This window comes from Trichosurus vulpecula, chromosome 5, assembly GCF_011100635.1.
Source record: "Trichosurus vulpecula isolate mTriVul1 chromosome 5, mTriVul1.pri, whole genome shotgun sequence".
NCBI classification, from domain to species: domain Eukaryota; kingdom Metazoa; phylum Chordata; class Mammalia; order Diprotodontia; family Phalangeridae; genus Trichosurus; species Trichosurus vulpecula.
This window is the reverse complement of record NC_050577.1, coordinates 300275143-300291968: the sequence shown is the minus strand read 5'-3', so window position 1 is coordinate 300291968 and position 16826 is coordinate 300275143. Positions and strand designations below refer to the sequence as shown.

At 59.1% G+C, this 16826-nt stretch overlaps 3 protein-coding genes across 6 annotated transcripts; 1 reads left to right on the top strand and 2 right to left on the bottom strand.

Annotated features, from left to right (window-relative positions):
- On the bottom strand, nucleotides 1-3664 carry SMDT1 (single-pass membrane protein with aspartate rich tail 1). 2 transcript variants are annotated; one of them, XM_036761040.1, is made up of 3 exons: nucleotides 3381-3664; nucleotides 2086-2226; nucleotides 1-333 (listed from the first exon to the last, which is right to left on the bottom strand). In XM_036761040.1, exons 1-2 carry the CDS (start codon nucleotides 3543-3545, stop codon nucleotides 2089-2091), a joined length of 303 nt encoding a protein of 100 aa, XP_036616935.1. In that variant the 5' UTR covers nucleotides 3546-3664; the 3' UTR covers nucleotides 1-333; nucleotides 2086-2088. The 2 variants fall into 2 exon arrangements, with proteins under 2 accessions (XP_036616935.1, XP_036616934.1); XM_036761039.1 differs by having other exon boundaries at nucleotides 1-267; nucleotides 3381-3660.
- An 893-nt stretch (nucleotides 3665-4557) lies between these two features.
- PHETA2 (PH domain containing endocytic trafficking adaptor 2) lies at nucleotides 4558-9653 on the bottom strand. Its single transcript, XM_036761037.1, has 3 exons — nucleotides 9548-9653; nucleotides 7417-7512; nucleotides 4558-6798 (listed from the first exon to the last, which is right to left on the bottom strand). The coding sequence occupies exon 3, from the start codon at nucleotides 6777-6779 to the stop codon at nucleotides 6015-6017; it is 765 nt and encodes a 254-aa protein (XP_036616932.1). The 5' UTR covers nucleotides 6780-6798; nucleotides 7417-7512; nucleotides 9548-9653; the 3' UTR covers nucleotides 4558-6014.
- Nucleotides 9654-9764: 111 nt separating this feature from the next.
- On the top strand, nucleotides 9765-16716 carry NAGA (alpha-N-acetylgalactosaminidase). 3 transcript variants are annotated; one of them, XM_036761655.1, is made up of 10 exons: nucleotides 9765-9843; nucleotides 11146-11464; nucleotides 13018-13175; nucleotides 13541-13715; nucleotides 13845-14022; nucleotides 14352-14446; nucleotides 14734-14895; nucleotides 15166-15363; nucleotides 15753-15896; nucleotides 16111-16716. In XM_036761655.1, the coding sequence occupies exons 3-10, from the start codon at nucleotides 13027-13029 to the stop codon at nucleotides 16264-16266; spliced, it is 1257 nt and encodes a 418-aa protein (XP_036617550.1). In that variant the 5' UTR covers nucleotides 9765-9843; nucleotides 11146-11464; nucleotides 13018-13026; the 3' UTR covers nucleotides 16267-16716. The 3 variants fall into 3 exon arrangements, with proteins under 3 accessions (XP_036617550.1, XP_036617551.1, XP_036617549.1); XM_036761656.1 differs by lacking the exons at nucleotides 9765-9843; nucleotides 11146-11464 and adding an exon at nucleotides 11664-11769; XM_036761654.1 differs by lacking the exons at nucleotides 9765-9843; nucleotides 11146-11464 and adding an exon at nucleotides 11684-11793.
- The last annotated feature ends 110 nt before the right edge of the window (nucleotides 16717-16826 follow it).

Below are 16826 nucleotides of genomic sequence, written 5' to 3'. Positions count from 1 at the left end.
CCACGGCCTCACTCACAAAGTGCTATTTATTCATAGTTCAAGTGCTCTGGGGCTGCAGCCTGGCCTTCACAGAGGACAGGGGAGTTTGGGCTACCAAGGCTATGTACACACACCACACCGACTGGGCCATGCAGGGAATGCTGGTCACGGAGATGGAGGGCCGAGGGTTTGTCCTCTGCCCCTCTGCTTCTGGAGAAGGAGCACGATCGCTACGGAGGCTTCAGCGTCAGGAGAGGGCCGGCTGTCCCCTCTGGGTGGCCAGGTCACCTTACAGTATAAAGCAGAGCTACGATCAGAGGAGAAGGGTCGCGCCAGCTTTTTCCCTTCTGTGACCTGGTAGCCAAAACCAACCACAGGTCAAGGTTACTGTGCCCAGGGAGCATCCTCAGTATCCTTTCCCAACCTTGCTCCCTCCCCAGGGTCCAGCCTGGGATCACCACGGGGCCCTGCTGGATGACCTCAGTCATCTCTTGGGCCTATCTCCTTCTGGGGGAGAATGTCATTTGTTTATTTTCTTTGGAATAATTTATAAATCATTAAATTGGGGAATCATCAGGACTGGAGTCCTGGTTCCCAATTATTAGCCATGTGACAGTGGGGAAGCTCTAATTTCTGAGCCTTAGTTTGCTCATCTATAAGATGGGCCTGAGACCACTTGCACTAGGTACCTCAAAGGGGTGTAGTGAAGGAGGCATTTTGTAACTTGGAATAATACGTCATCAGCTCCCATTGCTATCTCTGGAAGAAGTCTGGGCTAGATGGCCAGGAGACAGTGGGGAAGAACAGGGAAAGCCCCAGGTTTGGAACTGGGAAAGACTAATGCTTTGCTCTATGATTCTGGCAAGTTCCAGCAGCCTGGAGGGTCTGTTTCCTCATGTGTAAAATGCAGACAAGTATTCCTATCCTCTACCTCCTGGGGTTCTGAAAACTTTTGTAAACCTTCAGGCACGACCAAAATGGGCCTTAGGATCAGCTCCTCAAAGGTCCCCCTGCTGTGAGCCATCCCAGGGCCCTTTATTTTAGAGAAGGTGAAGGGACTCCCCCTAGGTCGTCCTCAGGGGCCCTGGGCTGGGGCGGACCAGAAGGAGGCCCACCACTCTACTTATCTGGCCTCAATGGACTGGGTCATCTCAGGCCACAGGCCAACCTCCAGTTCATCTTTCTCCCCTTCACTCATTCCGTGATGGGAGTTAGGCCTCTGCCCTGCACAGATCAGAGCAAAGTAAATCGATGAAAAGGCAGAATTCACGGGGCGTCACCTCAGAGCCGGCAGGGATCTCAGAAGGCACCCAGGCCAACTGATCCCTCAAGAGGAATCCCCTCTGTCTACACCAGCTTCCCCTTAGGAACCCCCCAGGACACCTTGGAAAGCCTCTGGTAGCTGAAACCAGTGTAACCTGGGTGGAGGGTTGTGTGAGGAAAAAGACACGCCCGAAGGAAGGACTGTGCCACTGTTTGAATAGCTTGTCCAAACGCAGCTGGAAGCGCAAGGGCTTCTTTCTTTCCTAGAAGGTTCCCTGTCTGTGCCCACCAGGGGCAGGTACCCCTTTGCACCGACACTGAAGGAGGAGGCATTTATGCTGAAATGAGGCTGCTTTGGAGGGAAGGGGCATTAAATGCACAGGGAGGTTAGTGGGGTAAGAAAATGAAGACCATCAGGCACCCAAAGGAGTGCCTGCTGTGGGGGAGATGGCAGGGGCAAGCTTCATTCAGCAGACATCACGAGTGAACAAGTGCCTACTATGTGCCAGGCCCTGGCCTCTAGGGTTTTTCTGAGTCCCCCTGAGCTGTGCGTCTCCAGACAATCTGGGCCAGCATCGCTCCCATCTGGCACTCTGAAGGTCCGCAAAGCACTCTACACAGAATCCTTGTTTGGGCCTCACAACCACTCTGAAAGGGAGGTGCATAAGGAACTGCTGAGGTGCCAGAGGTGAAGTCATTTGCTGGGGTCTACAGACAGCTTTTGAACCCAGACCCCGAGTGCCAGGCCAGGACTGTGCAGGCTAAACTTCTCCGGACCTATCCTGTACTTCAGGTATATAGAGGAGCCTCCCTTAGCCCAGGCAGGGAGCAATGGAATCTTACCCATTAATCATCATCATCGTCGTCCTCTGGGACAAAAATGTCGTGTTCTTCCAAGAGGGCAGCAAAATTCTTGCTGATGAGTGTTCCCACGTACAAGAAGGGAATTACAATCGAGAAGACCCGGAGAAGGCCGAAGGACATCTGCAGGATATCAAACACAGAGGAGCATCCACAAAGAGCGGGGTGTGAGACATGAAACCCCAGCAGGGAAGGGCTGCGAACCCTGAGAAACACCTCCTCCTGAAGGCTTTCGGACAAACAGGGAATCGAAGCTTGGAGGGAGATGAGCGGGGGATGAAGAGGCCAGGAGACAAGTTAAGGGAAAATGTTCCTAGTGGCTAAAAACGTGGAAACACCTGGCAATTATTGGCCAAGTACCAAAGACAAACGGCTGAATGGAGGAGTGAGGACCAAGGCTGAGGCAGCTGGCTCTGCTCCAGGCAAAGTGCCATCTGCTAGAAAGGGGGATCTCCTGGAATGGCTTAATGGCCAGCCAGCTCCCCAGCAGGCTCCTGCCCAGCTGGGGTGAGCTTTGGAGCCCCTCCGGTGGAGGAGGAGACCCGCGGTCTGAGGGCTCGGGGGCACCATCACCCCCTCAGTGCCCTCCTGGGGGATCAGGACCATCGGCTCCCTTGTCCAGGAGCGGAATGAAGCCATGCAAGTGGGAGGTTCTGATGAGGAGGGGCAGTGATACCAGCTAACATTCATTTTACAGATGAGGAAACTGAGGCAGGCCACATGTCTGAGTGCGCCCGCTGCCCCTTGAGGGGGAACTCCTGGGGGTGAACGTTCCCTCAGTGCCCAAAACACTGGCTCAAAGCGAAGCCCCCGGAAGGTCACTTGGCTGAGCCTGGTCAAGTGAGCAGTGGTCACTTACTGGCCTCTTTTGGGGGGAGGGAGCATCTCCCAAGAAGCCCCTCCCCCCACCCTAGGGGGAATCCCTTCCAGCACCTCTATTCCGGGATCCCCAGTGCGCCCCCACCCCCCGCTGCGACCTGCCCAGAACGACCCGGGGGGGAGGGGAGGGGCGACAAAAGGGCCCCGCCGCCACGGCCTTCCCGGGTGTTGACTGCACCCCCACCGCACCCCCCCGCCCTCAGGGCGTCACGTCCCCCCAGCAGGGGCTGAGACGAGGCGGCCGCGACCCCCACTCTGGCCACGCCTTTAGCCGCTTCCGGGCCGGCCCCCGAGGTCCGCCCGCCCGTCAGCGTAGCCAGCCGCGAGGATTGGCCCGCCCACGGCGGCCCCGCGCGCTGATTGGCCGCAGCCCCGCCTCGCCCCACCCCCTCACTTACTTTAGCCGGCTTGGGCAAGATGGCTCCGCTGCGGGTGGCGATGAGGGACCGCGAAGGGACTGAGCCCTGCCCCAGGCCGCTCCCGGCCTTCCGCGGGGCCGGCCCCAGCCAGAGCGCCCCGCTCCGCGCGGCCACCGCCAGCCAGCGAGCCCCTCCTAGCGACATCTTGCCCCCGACCTTGCGGATGGACTGACCGGTGACGGCCAGCGACCGGAGGAAGACGCCTGCCGTCGGCTCTCGCGATAGCCCCGAGCGAGATTCCCGGACCTTGCCCCTGCGCGCGCCCGAGCGGCCGCGCTCCCTGCGGAGGGAGGGGGAGGACACGGGCGATGGGCTGCGCGGTGACGTCATCGAGCGCCGTGCCCCGCCCCGGAGCTGTCCTGAGGGCGCGGCTGCGAGCTGCGAGCTGCGAAGGAAGCCGGGCGAGGGAGGCTGGGCCACGCCCCCGACCCCGTTTTACGGAGGAGTATACCGAGGCTCTGAGAGGCCAGGGGGGCCTGGGAGGCCACGTGTCCGGCCTGCTAGAGCCGGAAGGGGCCCTGGGGGCCTTCTTTGACAGATGAGGAAACTGAGGCACGAGAGGGGCAGGGCGGCGTGCACTTAGCGCTGGAGGGGGACCCACTTCTTTCTCAGAACCCCGGAGCCGGGGGTCACTTCACTGCCTCTCCGTCCGTAAAAAGGGGCGATGAAAGTGGCACCGACCTCAGAGCGTTTCTGAGCCCCCTGTGAGCCTCACTCTAAAAACGCCCGCCCCTTCTTGTGCTCCTCCTCCCCTTGGCCCCAGGGGGGACTGCTGTGCCTCCCTATTGGCCCGGCCAGGGTCGCCCCCGAGCTAGCCCCCATCGCCGTCTCCCTGTCCACCTCCAAGCTCCCAAACCCCTGGACCACCCGCGGGTACCCCCGACTCTGACGGGTGACCCCTTGGGAAACAATTATTGAGTGCCCAGTGTTTGCTGCTGGAGGGAGTTCCGTACTCCCCCCTCCTAGGCCCTTCCATGCCTGAAATGCCCCATTCATGATAAAGCAAATGTCCTCTCACTTTTCCCCATCCAAGGTCACGGCCCCCCTCAAATCTAGGGGTCCATGAACTCCTGCTATGAAGCCCTGGACTCAGCAAAGCTGCTGCAGTAACTATGGAGCCCCTTCTGGCCCAGGCTGGAGTCGATCCAGAGACACAGAGAAGCAAGAAGCATTTATATAGCACCGACTGCATACAGGCACTTTACAGATCCCATTGGATGTTCACAACAACCTTGGGGAGGGAGGCGCTACTCGACTTGGCCAGGGTCACGCAGGGTCTGAGGCGGAACTTGAACTTGGGTCCAGCCCTCATACTGTGCCACCAGCTGCCTCCAGAGAGCACAAGTAGGGGGAAACATGTGGCCACTGCAAGCTGGGCAGCTTCACCCTGCCCAGGGCTGGCCCAGCCTGTGGTGTTAGGGGCTTCCTTGAGGGGATGCTGGCTCTGGGGTGGGGGCGGGGGAGTTTGCCAGAACTAGTCCCTGGATCCTACGGGAAGCCTGCCCCGGCAGGGTGGCATCCAGCCAGCCAGAGGTCCCGTTTCGAGCCTCAGCCCTGGTGGGCAACACTCCGCCTCTGACAGTTGTGGAAGTTGGGCAGGTGGCCTCTGGACTTCCTTCTGACTCAGATGTTCTGCTGTGGGTGCGGAGGGAGGAACCTCCCCCCACCTTGGCAGGGGCTACTTCGCACACTTTCCAGCCTCTCGGCTCAGTTCCCTCGTCTGTAAAAAGGTGACTCGGGACCAGCTGACACCTGAAGACCCTCGCAGCTTTCAGTCCAGGACCCTGTGACCCTTGTGCTGACCCCCAGAGCTACGTCCCCAGGCAGTGAGAGGCAGGCACCTGCTAGGGCAGGGCAACCGGCCTGGATCTGGCCTCAGTCCTTATCTCCTCCCTAATCTCCCTTAACATCTAGGGGGATGGAGGGCAAGGAGTCGCCTGTGGCCCCAGTCTCTCACAGGCCCGGATCTCTCCCAGGTTTTTGCTTTGAGGCTATTTTCTTTCCGTGATAATTAAGGTTCCAGGAACCTGTAACCAGAAACCACCAACCCAGCCCCAAAGGGAATCCCTCCATAACGCCCCCGGGTTGGTCCCTGACCTCTGTTTGAAGGTCATGCGGTGTAAGGCTCAGCCCTCACCGGGTCCCCTCCCTGGGGGCCTCAGTTTCCTCATCTGTGAAATGGGGTCACAGTGCCGGCCCTCGAGGCCAGCTCTATCCACTAAACTGTCTCATTAGCACCTTTTTCTTGCAACCTCGTGTTCTGGGATCGTAGGGTTCAGAGCTGTTAGAGATCCCCTTCCTGGTGACTTTTGCAAAGTGGAGAAACTGAGGCACGGAGCTGCTCAGTGACTCCCCTCAGGTCACTCGGCAGTCGTCTTTCCTTTCTGACTGTCCTGAGGATTCTGAACCCTGTGTCCTGAGCAGTTAGGGAAGGGAAAGAAGAGGGGGTCATACCTCCCTGTGGACAGTGGCCCAGTGGGAGCCCAGGGACCGTAACAAAGATAGGAAAGGAGGAGGGGGCTGGGGCTGAGGAGAGTGAACAGGCAGCTTCTTCCCCAGCGGAAGCCAGACCAGGGTGGGGGGGTCAGGAGCCCCGGGCCCCCTGCCCTCCCCTCACAACGTGCCACCCAGGTCCCTGGCCTGCAGCCACTCCCTGCGGAGGTCGATGATCTCCTGGCCATACCAGTCATGCAGCTTGGGGAAGCAGGAGGTCTCTGGGGAAACCGGGCTGTCCCCCCCATTCAGGGGCAGGCTGGCCGTGCCCCAGGAGCAGCTCTCAGCTAGGCGCCGTCGGCCCAGTGGAGTGGGGAGCTTTGTAGCCACCTCCTCCCCTTCTGTATCTGCCAAGGGGCTGCCCTCCCTGAGCTCATCCTCAGGCTGCGGGGGTGGCCGGTCCGGAGGGGGGCCCGCCCTGTGGGGTGAGTGGCGGGAGCCGGGGTGGTGGCAGGCGAAGCCCAGCTGCACCTCTCCCAGCTGCCTTTCCAGTTCCTGCACCAGTAGCCGCATGTAGCCGAAGCTGGCCCTGGAGAGCACCTTCACCCAGGCCTCCTGGGCCTCGGGCCCCTCGGCTGCCAGCACATAGGGCCGCAGCCCAGGGGCATCGAATCGGATGGCAAAGGCGAACTCCTGGGATGCCTCGCAGAGCTCCACGGTGCAGCCCTCCAGCACGATGAGGCCCAGGGGTGGCCGGCTCTCCCGACCCTCGAAGTAGAAGAGCAGATTCCCCTTGAGCACGAACCAGAATCTAGCGCAGGGGCCACCGGCCCCAGCTGTGGGCTGGCGGGCTCCAGGGCTGCTGCAGCGACGCAGGAAGCCCTCGTGGTCAGCCGGAGAGCCACTCACGGCGTAGTGGGCCATGCTATGTTCATTCAGCTTCATGGCACTGGCTGCCTGGGCCCTGTGGACAGAGGGGAAGCCGAGAGGCTGAACGATGTGGCAGGGTGTCAAGAGGCCAAGGTGCCCCCTCCATGTGGGAGCAGAAGGAAGGAGGGGAGGACCAGGAACCATCCCCTGACCTAAGGGAGCCCTGCTGACAAGCCCTCCTCTGGCGGTAGGCCTGGGGTCCACCCCTGGCTCCCTGACCTTAGGCCAGTCACTCAGAGCCAGGAGGCTTGGATAACCCCCAAGCCCCTTCCAGTGGGGAATCCGGGAATGTCACACTCTTGGTCTGTTGGGGAAGGACGAAGCCCTTTAATTGAAGCCAAGCTTTGATACAGCATTGTCTGGGCTGGGCCATCTCAGCACTCCGTTATCAGGGCTCGCTCTCTAGGAGGGGCTGGGGAAAGTGTACGGGAGAAATTTGGCGGGTGTAGAAACAAAAGGGATCCATAAGAGCTTATTTTAAAAAATTAAGGCCAACCACTTTATTTTACAGATGGAGAAACTGAGGCCCTGAGCGGGAAGTGAATTGGTGTTAGGAGTCCTTGAGTGTTCCCAGGAGGGCAGGAGAGAACACCTGGGGCCTGAGGGCGGAGTGAGAGAGGGAGGGGGAGTAGCCGATGCTCAAGGGACTTACCTTAGGCCACAGCGGCTTAGGCCAGGACCGGTTCGGCTCTCCCAGCACTAGAGTCCACTCCTGGCGAGCCCGGGGCCGCCGGTGCCGCTTCCTCTTCTGTCAAATGAGGGGGCACCTAAGCCCGGGGTCCCTCCCAGGCAAGACCCCAAGTTCCAAGAGCCCAGAACATCCCACCTCCCCTGGCTCTGCTCCTTCCATTCCTTGGAGACCCGCCTTGTGGGCTGCCCCTCCCCCACCAAGTAAGCTTCATTTGAACCCAAGTCTCTGGTCCCTAATGAGACCGTGCAGGAAGACCTTGCAAGACCAGAAAAGCCTCTGGATTTAGAGTCGGATGACCTGGGCTCAAATCCTGGCTCTTAGGGCAGACCTCTCTGGGCCTCAGTTTCCTCATCTGTCAGATGACAGATTGGGGTTGGACCAGGTGACTTCCATGGTCCCTTTCAGCTGGAAATCCTGTGATCTTTGGCTCACCCTTTCCCTCACAGCAAATCCTACTGCTTCTACCTCTGCAGGGGTTGGAGTCATGGGAACTGGGTTCAAACACTGGCTGCTGTCTGACCTTGGGCCAGGTCTTCACTCATGAGGGGAGTGGACCTGATGCCTTCTCTGGTCCCTCAAAGCTCAGTCTAGGATCTAATGACCTCCTTTCCTCTCCTGGGAGCAGGAAGTTTGGCAGCCTCGATTTCCCCATCTGTAAAATGGGATCCCTCAGGAGCTTTCCAGCTCTGACTGCTTGGAGTCCTTCATTCTCTGCCCTTTAGGGAACAAGAGGGCTGGGCTCAGAGTTGAAAAGTGGCCTGATACAAACTGAGTTCATCAGGTCCTGGGGCTGAAGGTAGGGAGATGAAGAACAGGGAAGGGCCTCTGCCCTAGAGAACACTGTAATCTGTTCCTTGCAAGGACATTCCAGTTAGGACATTCTTATCTTATGCACAGTCTAGGGATGGGGGTGGGGGACAGCATTCCTTTATCTCCCTGGCCACCTTCTATTGCACACTCAGGGCTGGCCTGGACAAAGGCTGGGACCACCCACCAGGATGTGCTCAGGTATTTCAGGGTCTCCCTGAAGCCCACAAGCTCTGTGCTAAGGGCTGGGGATGCAAACCTGCCCTTAGGAAGCTCCCAGTCCGATGGAGGAGGCAACCTGTCCAGGGGCCTGTCATGTTCTGGGACTTAAGGCCCACTCACATTTTATGTCCCTTTCCCCAGAATGTTCCCATGAGCTGGAGCTGAGATTCACACCATGGTCTGATTGCAGGGGGCTCTTTCCTTTCCCTCAGCTGGTGGCCTCAGGTGGTGGGGACAAGGGAGGGCAGAGGGATTCAGCCAGCCTCGCCCTGAAACCAGACGGCAGCTGGCATCAGCCTGGGAAGGGGGCAGGGCCTGGACTATCCAAACGCCAAATCTGCTGCTACAGATAATGGTCCCACTGTCCACATTTGATGTTTAGTGAACAGGGAAGCAGGCCCAAGCCCGTCATTTTTACAGATGAGGGAACAGAGACCCAGGGACTCACTGCACAGGGTCACACAGCTATTGAGTGTCTGAGGGAGGGGGGGATTTGAATCTGTCTCTTCTGGACTCTGTGCACCACACTGAGGTTCTACATGTCCAGAACAGATTATAGCTTCACTGATTTAGAACTCGAGGCAGCTCCAGAGACCACCTAGGACAGCCTCTGTCCTGGCACAGCAAGGGGGAATAGGTAAGTGGCAGGGCCCAGACTGGACCCTGGGGGCTGGTCCAAGGTCCCTCCAAACTCCTGGATTCCAGAGGGTGATTCTTCAAGTCTCCGTGGCTGTCAGGCCCTTGTATGTATCCTCAGGGCACATGCCACTCCTCTGTCCCTCCCTCCCTCCCCTTTGGTCCCCCACCCCAGGGATCTGGGACTGACTTCTGGGTAATGGGCCCTGGACAGCATCCCAGCCAGCTCCTCCTCCCCATCGATGCCAGGAGCAAAATGGACAGACTCGGGAAGAGGAGGGGGACAGGAGTCCAGCCTCTGGAATTTCCTGGGGAGCCACGTGGCAGCACCGCCCCCACCCCAAAAACACTCTGGCTATCCAGGACTGAGATCCTCTAACTTGAACTTGGCACCCAACGAGCTGCAGAAGGGGGGATGGGGCATTACCTTGACTTTGGATCTTAGCTCTTGCTCCTCCAGCCCCCCATCCCCAGGCGGTAGAGAAGGCGGTCAGGAAGGAGGGCAGGAAAGAAGGCAGCAACCTAGGGGAAGGGCTAAGGCGGCCCTGCCTGATTTGGGCAATACCCAGGGCCGCAGCTAGATCGAGGGGGAGGAAGGGAGGGAGGCTGAGCCGAAAGCAGGGCCCTCCCACCAAATGGAGAGGCCCAGAATGGGGAACAGGAACGGAAGGGGAAGGGACCCTGGAGAGCCATAGCTGCAGAGAAGATGGGATGGAGAGAACGGTAGGGCTTCAAGGGAGCTTAGAACAGAGGATGTCAGGGCTGGAAGGGAACTTAGAATACGGGATGTCAGAGTTGGGAGGGGCTTTAGAACAGGATATTGGAGTTGGAAGCTTAGAACTGAGGTTGTCAGGGTTGGGAGGGAGCTTAGAACAGAGGATGTAAGAATTGGGAGGGGCCTTAGAACAGGGAATGTCAGAGCTGGAGGGGCCTGAGAACCAAGGAAACAGGGACGCTGGGAGCTCTAAAAGTCAAGTTTGACCACGTTACTGCCCCATTCCCCCCAGCACCATCCATTGCTCCCTATTACCCAGTCTGGGCTCACATATCCTCTATTGAGCCTATTCCAAGCCCTTCACAGCCTGCCTCCCACCCCCCAATCTTTCCAGTGTTTTTCCACCTGAAACCACTCCCCCTACTCTGTAAACCGCTTCCCAGGCCATCTTGTGGTCCCTTGCACAAAGAATGCTCTGGCTTCTGCTCTGCATTGTCACTGGCTACCCCTCCTGCCTAGGACCCACCTTCTGGCTTCCCTTCACACTCAGCTCACACCTCTCTAGTGCAAGAAGCCTTGCCTGGCCCTCCTTGGGGCCAGCACCTTCCCTCTACCATTACCTCCATTTACCCTTGTTTATACACAGCCCACCATTAGACTGTGAGCACCACCAGAGCAGGGACTGACTTGTGCCTTTCCTGCAGCCCCAGCACCTAGAGTAGGTACTTAATGTTTGTTGACTGTTTTGAGACCTTGGAGGAAGGAATGTCAGGGCTTCAAAGGAGCTTGGCCCAGGGAATGTTGGAAAGTGGGGGCTCAGAAAACAGAATGTCAGAACTGGGAGGTGTCCTGCCTAACCCTGTTTTTGAGGTGCCAGTTGGAGAGCTGGTTCAGATGGGAAGGGATTCACTTAGACCTTCTCTTTTAGCCAATGGGAGCCTTTTATTTTATGTGAAAAAGCATCACAGGCCTCCTTAGCCAGAAAGCTGAATGAGACCCCATGTTTGGGGGAGTTCTGCTTGTATAGAGGTTTCAGAACAGTGATGTAGTTTGGAGTTTTTATGGAGGTTAAAAATCAGGGATGAAGAAGGTGGAGGATGGGGTAGGAGACACAAGATAAGAGAGATAGGGGACATTTTATGACCCAGAATGGGGGAGACAAGGAACTTTATGGTCCAGGATAAGGGGGAAGTTTTATGGTGTTTTAAGACAAGGGGAAGAGACTTTAGGACTCCTTCAGGTTAGAGAATAAACTGGGGGCTTCACAAAGTACTGGAAAAGGAACCCTTAATATTACTTTTACCCCTTAGGAATCCGCATCAAAGTCTAAAACCCTGGTGTAACCGAAGCAGAAACTGCCTCGAGGTAGATGCGGACTAGATCGGGGCTTGTCTTCGTTGCCCTTGGGCCAAAAAAGCCCCGCCGCCTAGCAGAATGTCATCAAACGCGTAAAACCAAATGCAAAGGGCGAGGAAGGAAACCGATTATACTGAAATGCAGTTGTCCAAAAACAAGTGTGCGGACCCGGGTTCGGAACCCCTGGGCTAGACTGTCGGAGGTGGGAGGTCAAGTTGCAGCTTCACCTTCTGGTCTGGAATCCAGGTGCAGCGGGCCGGTCTCCCGTTCCAGGTAGCCATCCCTCGCCAGCCCTGCCCAGGAGCACGTACTACCCCCAGCTGCAAGACACGGCCAGGCGCCCGAGGCCGGACCTCCCGGGCCCCTAAGGAGAGGGGGCGGGGCTTGGGGGGCCTGCGCGTTCCGAAGGCTCGAGGGGCGGAGCTCCCAGGGGGCAGGGCTGTTTAGGTGACGCCACTCGGCCCCGCCCCTCGGCTCGGCTCCCGTGATTGGTGGGGGGCGGCGGTGGTCACGTGTGTGCGGAACAAATAGCTGGAGGTCCCCAGCCTCTGGCACCGGCCTCGGAGGTGCAGAGCGAGGTAGGCTTGGCCCCACCTGTCCAGGTAAGGGATCCGCGCGGAGACCGGGGCGCCCTGGCGGTGGAGGGGGGGACGCTGCCCCGACCGCCCTCTCTGGGTGGGACCCGGGCCTCCGTTTCCCTTCCAGTAAGTGAGGGGATGGAGCCGCCGACCTCTCGGACCCTCCTCCTTTTCCCCGCTTTCATCCCACCAACCCCAACCACTCATGCGGCGGCGCGTGCCTCAGTTTCCCCGTCCAAGGACGAGCCGGCTCTGAGTCCTTGACCTCCTTCCGGGGTTGCCGGTCGGTCTACACTTGCACCACCGCGGGGACCGCGCGGACTTGGGGGGCAGAGGCGGGGCAGCCCCGGGAGCGGCCGGGAGAGGGGCCTCGCCGCCGGGCCTCAGTTTCCCCTCCTGTAAAATGAGGGGCTGGACGAGAGGCTCCTCGCCCTGTTCTGGTTGTGCAGACCCCGAGCCTCAGTTTTGTCTTCTCTAAAATGGGCTCGATGACCCAGCTCTTGGGAGCCTGGAGCTATCTGGAGGGGGGGAGGGGAGGTGGGATTGAGGGTGGTGGGAGACCAGTAGGGTCTTCAGAGCTCCACTCCAGGCTTAAGGATTAAGTGAGATAATGTAGGTACTGCTGCTACTACTTCTGCTATCATTATTCAAGAGGAAACCTGAGCTTGGCCCCTGCACAGAGCCCACCCCCATGGGGGCACCCCTAAGGTGGGGGTGGGGGGTTGTCTGGAAGGCTTCCTGGAGGAGGAGGCCTCCCACTCCAAAGGTCTCAGACGTTGGGGAACGCCCCAGAAGGGGGTCACGGGGTGGGGGTGTGTGTGGGGCCACTGGCTCTGAATTCGGCCCAAACCTTGGTATGGGCGGTATGGCGGAGAGTGCCAGGCTGGGCAGTGATCTTCCCAGGGAGCTGGCACTGCCCATCCTGCCACCTCCCCCCAAGGGCAGGGTCTAAGGGAGGGCGCGTTCTGGGCTACTGCGTCCAGTGATTCACCATCGTCCCCCTTCTCGGTGTGTGTCCATTTCCTGTAGACAGTAAACTCCTGGCAGGCGGGCAGTGCTGGTCCCTTCCAAATCCAGGGCTTTGGGAGTCGTAGGGACTTAGAGGGTTTGTTTCCACATTGGGGTCGGATTCGAGATTTCATTCTTCCCGTCGAGGTTGGGGACTGGCTGCTCTCACCTTGGAAACCCAGCAGGGGAGAAGCCACCAGCCCTGGGGGCTCCTGCTCAAGCCCCCTCCCCTTCCCCCAGCTTGCAGTCATGAAGCTGACAGTGATGTTGCTGGCCCTGGTGGTCCAAGTGTTCTCTCTGGAAAATGGGCTGATGCGGACACCCCCCATGGGCTGGCTGGCCTGGGAACGGTACCGTTGTAACACTGATTGTGAGGAAGACCCTGACAACTGTATCAGGTGGGTACGGGCATGAAGAGAACCCCCAGGGGACCTGAGGGGGCGCCCCCTGGACTGACCTGGGGGCCCAGGGCTCAGTGGGGACTCCTGCCTAGAGGGAGCTTGGACAAGTCAGCATTTGAGCTGAAAACAGGCCCCAGGAGCCTGGGATCTGGCACCAGCTTAAAGGCCTTGGGTCTTGTCAAGCAGGTCTGGGCCTACTGGCAGGGATGCAGGCTGGGTGGGATTCCAGGTGGGAGTGGGGAGGATGGCACTGCAGCCCCCCTAGGCCAGGGCAAGGCTCAGGCTCCAGGGAGTGGAGTGAGATCCTCCGCACCTCCGGGAGGGTCTCAGTGTGTGCTCCCTCTCCTGTTCCCACCTGGCAGTGAGCGCCTGTTCATGGATATGGCTGACCGCCTGGTAGAGGATGGCTGGAGGGACCTGGGCTACAACTACATCAACATCGATGACTGCTGGATGATGTTTGAGCGGGATGAGCACGGGGTCCTGGTGGCTGACCCTGAGAGATTCCCACACGGCATCAAGTACCTGGCAGACTATGTGAGCTCCGGGGCAGGGGATACCGCCCCCCCCCCCCGAGGACAAAGGGAAGCCGTGGCCCCCCACGCCCCAAGGGATGGGCCTTCTCCGCCCTTCCCATCCTCAGCTCCTCCTCTCTCTCACCACCAGGTTCATGCCCGGGGCTTGAAGCTGGGCATCTATGAAGACATAGGGAACAAGACGTGTATGGGTTACCCAGGCACCATGCTGGACAAGGTGGCCCTGGACGCCCAAACCTTTGCCAACTGGAGCGTGGACATGCTGAAGCTGGACGGGTGCTACTCTAGTGCTGAGGACCGTGCTCAGGGTGCGTGAGTCTGGTGTCCGCAGCCCCCTGGATGTCCCCAAGTGTGCCCCTGCTGTCTGCCCAGGGCCCACAGGAAAGCCGTTGGGAGGGATCCGGGCCTGGCATTAGGCCACTGGGGAGGAGGGCAGGCAGTGCCCAGGCTGGTGGTAATGATGGCCCTGGGGAGGCAGGAGGGTCTGAAGGAAACACCGGAGCAGGCCCATTTCCCTCCCTTTGAGATCCCAAGGTGGGAGGCTGTCTCAGCCATGGCGGTCATTCCTGATCACACTGGATTGCCCCTGTCCCCATTCTTGGACCTTCCTTGACTGTGGGTATTTGTCCCTTTTCAGGGTACCCTGATATGGCAAAAGCCCTGAATGCCACAGGCCGCCCCATCGCCTACTCCTGCAGCTGGCCAGCCTATGACGGGGGCCTCCCTCCTGAGGTGAGCCCCTCCTTCCCCCCCACCTGAGCCCTCAGCAGGACAGAAGCCAAGAGGCCAGGGGTGGGGAACCTGCGACCTTGAGGCTACATGTGGCCCCCGGTCTAGTTCATCCTGACCACTCTACAGATGAGGAAACCAAGTGAGGTCAAAGCACCAGGACTAGAATGGGGTCTCCAAATCCATGTGTGGGCAGGACAAGGCTCACTCCTGGGGGAGGGGGAGGGTCTAGAGGGTCCATTCCCAGGGCCAGGAGGGATGGCCTGGCCCACCTGGCTGCTGATTTCCAGGTGAACTACACCCTCCTGATGGACATCTGCAACCTCTGGCGCAACTATGATGACATCGAGGACTCATGGCAGAGCGTCCTCTCTATCGTGGACTGGTTCACAAAGCACCAGGATGTGCTGCAGTCTGTGGCGGGCCCCGGCCATTGGAATGACCCAGACATGGTATTGGGCTGGGTGGGCCACGGTGGGAGAGGCGGTGGCTGTGGGCTTTCACAGCTGGCGTTCACACTGGCTGGTGCTCACACAGCCTGGCAGCCACACCGGCTGGCACCCACACTGGCTGGTGTTCTGATCTTCACACTGGCTGGTGCTCACACCGGCTGGCACTCACACTGCCTGGCATTCACACCAGCTGGCACCCACACTGGCTGGTGCTCACACTCCAGGAAGACCAGGTCTGATGTAAAGTCTGTCTTTCATCCTTCCTTCCAGCTGCTCATTGGGAACTACGGCCTGAGCTTTGAGCAGGCCAAGGCTCAGATGGCCCTCTGGACAATCTTTGCGGCCCCTCTCTTCATGTCCACGGACCTTCGCACCATCTCGGCCCAGAATGTGGACATTCTGCAGAACAAGCTCATGATTAAGATTAACCAGGATCCCCTGGGTGTCCAGGGGCGCAGAGTCCTCCAGGTATGAGCAGGAGGAGGGGAGGAGGAGAGTGATGCCCTGGGGGCTGCTGGTGGGTGGAGGGCAGGGCAGGGTACATGGCCCCATGGGAAATAAACTACCCTGTGCATAGGGGGCTTAGTCTTGTTCAGCTTGGCCCTGGAGAGCAGCACAAGAACACACCTTCCAGAAGGGCAGATTTCAGCTCAGTAACAAAAAGAAAAGCCCCCTAAGCAGATGTTTCTCCTGCCTCTCTGGAGGTAGTGAGCTGCCTGTCCCCACCAAGGGCTGGAGGGGCTTCTTCTTGGGGATGGCCCCTCCTAGCCCTGAGGCTGCCCAGGCAGGCCAGGGTTGAGCTGGATCAGGGAGGCCCCAGGGAAGGGACTGAGCTGCTTGTGGCTTCTCTGCCTCAGACCAAAGACAAGATCGAGGTGTTCGTGCGCCCGCTGTCCCAGAAAGCCAACGCCATCGTCTTCTTCAGCCGCAGGACGGACATGCCCTACCGCTATAAGACCACGCTCAGATCTCTCAACTTCACAGACTCCCTGTTGTATGAGGTGAGTGGCGCCAGAGATGCTGCTGGAGACGCTGCACAGCTGGAGACACTGCCAGGAAAGCCCCCGCCCCCTCCGGGCCTCAGTTTCTTCTGGAGGAGGGGGAGGATCAGCGTTGATCTCCACGTCCTTCCCAGCTCTGGCTCCTGGGGTAGGCTGGGGTAGGTCCCGCTGACCCTGTGCAGGGTCCTGACGCTTGCCGCATCTCCTCTTCCAGGCCCAGGACGTCTATACTGGAAACATCATCAGCGGCCTCGTGGCAGACACCAAGTTCACGGTGGTTGTCAACCCATCAGGCGTCGTCATGTGGTACCTGTACCCTATCTCGGCCCTGGAGAACCCTCTGGCCAGAAAGAAGTTCCTCTCATTGTGAAACCTCATTGGATTCCAACGTTCAGCCTCCTGTCAGGACTCAGGAAGGGGACAACGGGGTGGCTCCGCCAGGCATCATCAGGGCTCGGCCAGCCCCTACCAGCTGGAGCCAGAATGCCTTAGGACTCTCAGTGTGCCTCAGGAGTGTTCACACTCTGTTCCTCCCTCCTCTGCTCCCAGCCCAACCACTGCCTGGACTTGGGGCAACCCCAGGGGCCTGGGCCCAGGCCCTGGCTCTCCAGCTGGGCTTGGCAATCTTTCCTGGGTCTGAAAGCTGGCCCTGGAGCTCTCAGCAGGAACTCTGGTGATTGACTGACTTCATGTGTATCTGCCTCCTTTCTAGGCACAGGGGGAAGGATGGAGGGGAGCAAGGAAGACAGAGTTTTCGCAGCTCTGCCCCGACCCTCTCCTGGCCGCTCCCAGACCCTAATAAAGCTAATCCTGAAGACAATTATTGGTCACCACTCACTGCCCCAGATCACTGATTCGTAGCAGGGGCACCTCTGCAGCGGCTGGACCAGGGTGGGGGTGGGGTGCTGCTGGCACCACAGCTTACAGCAT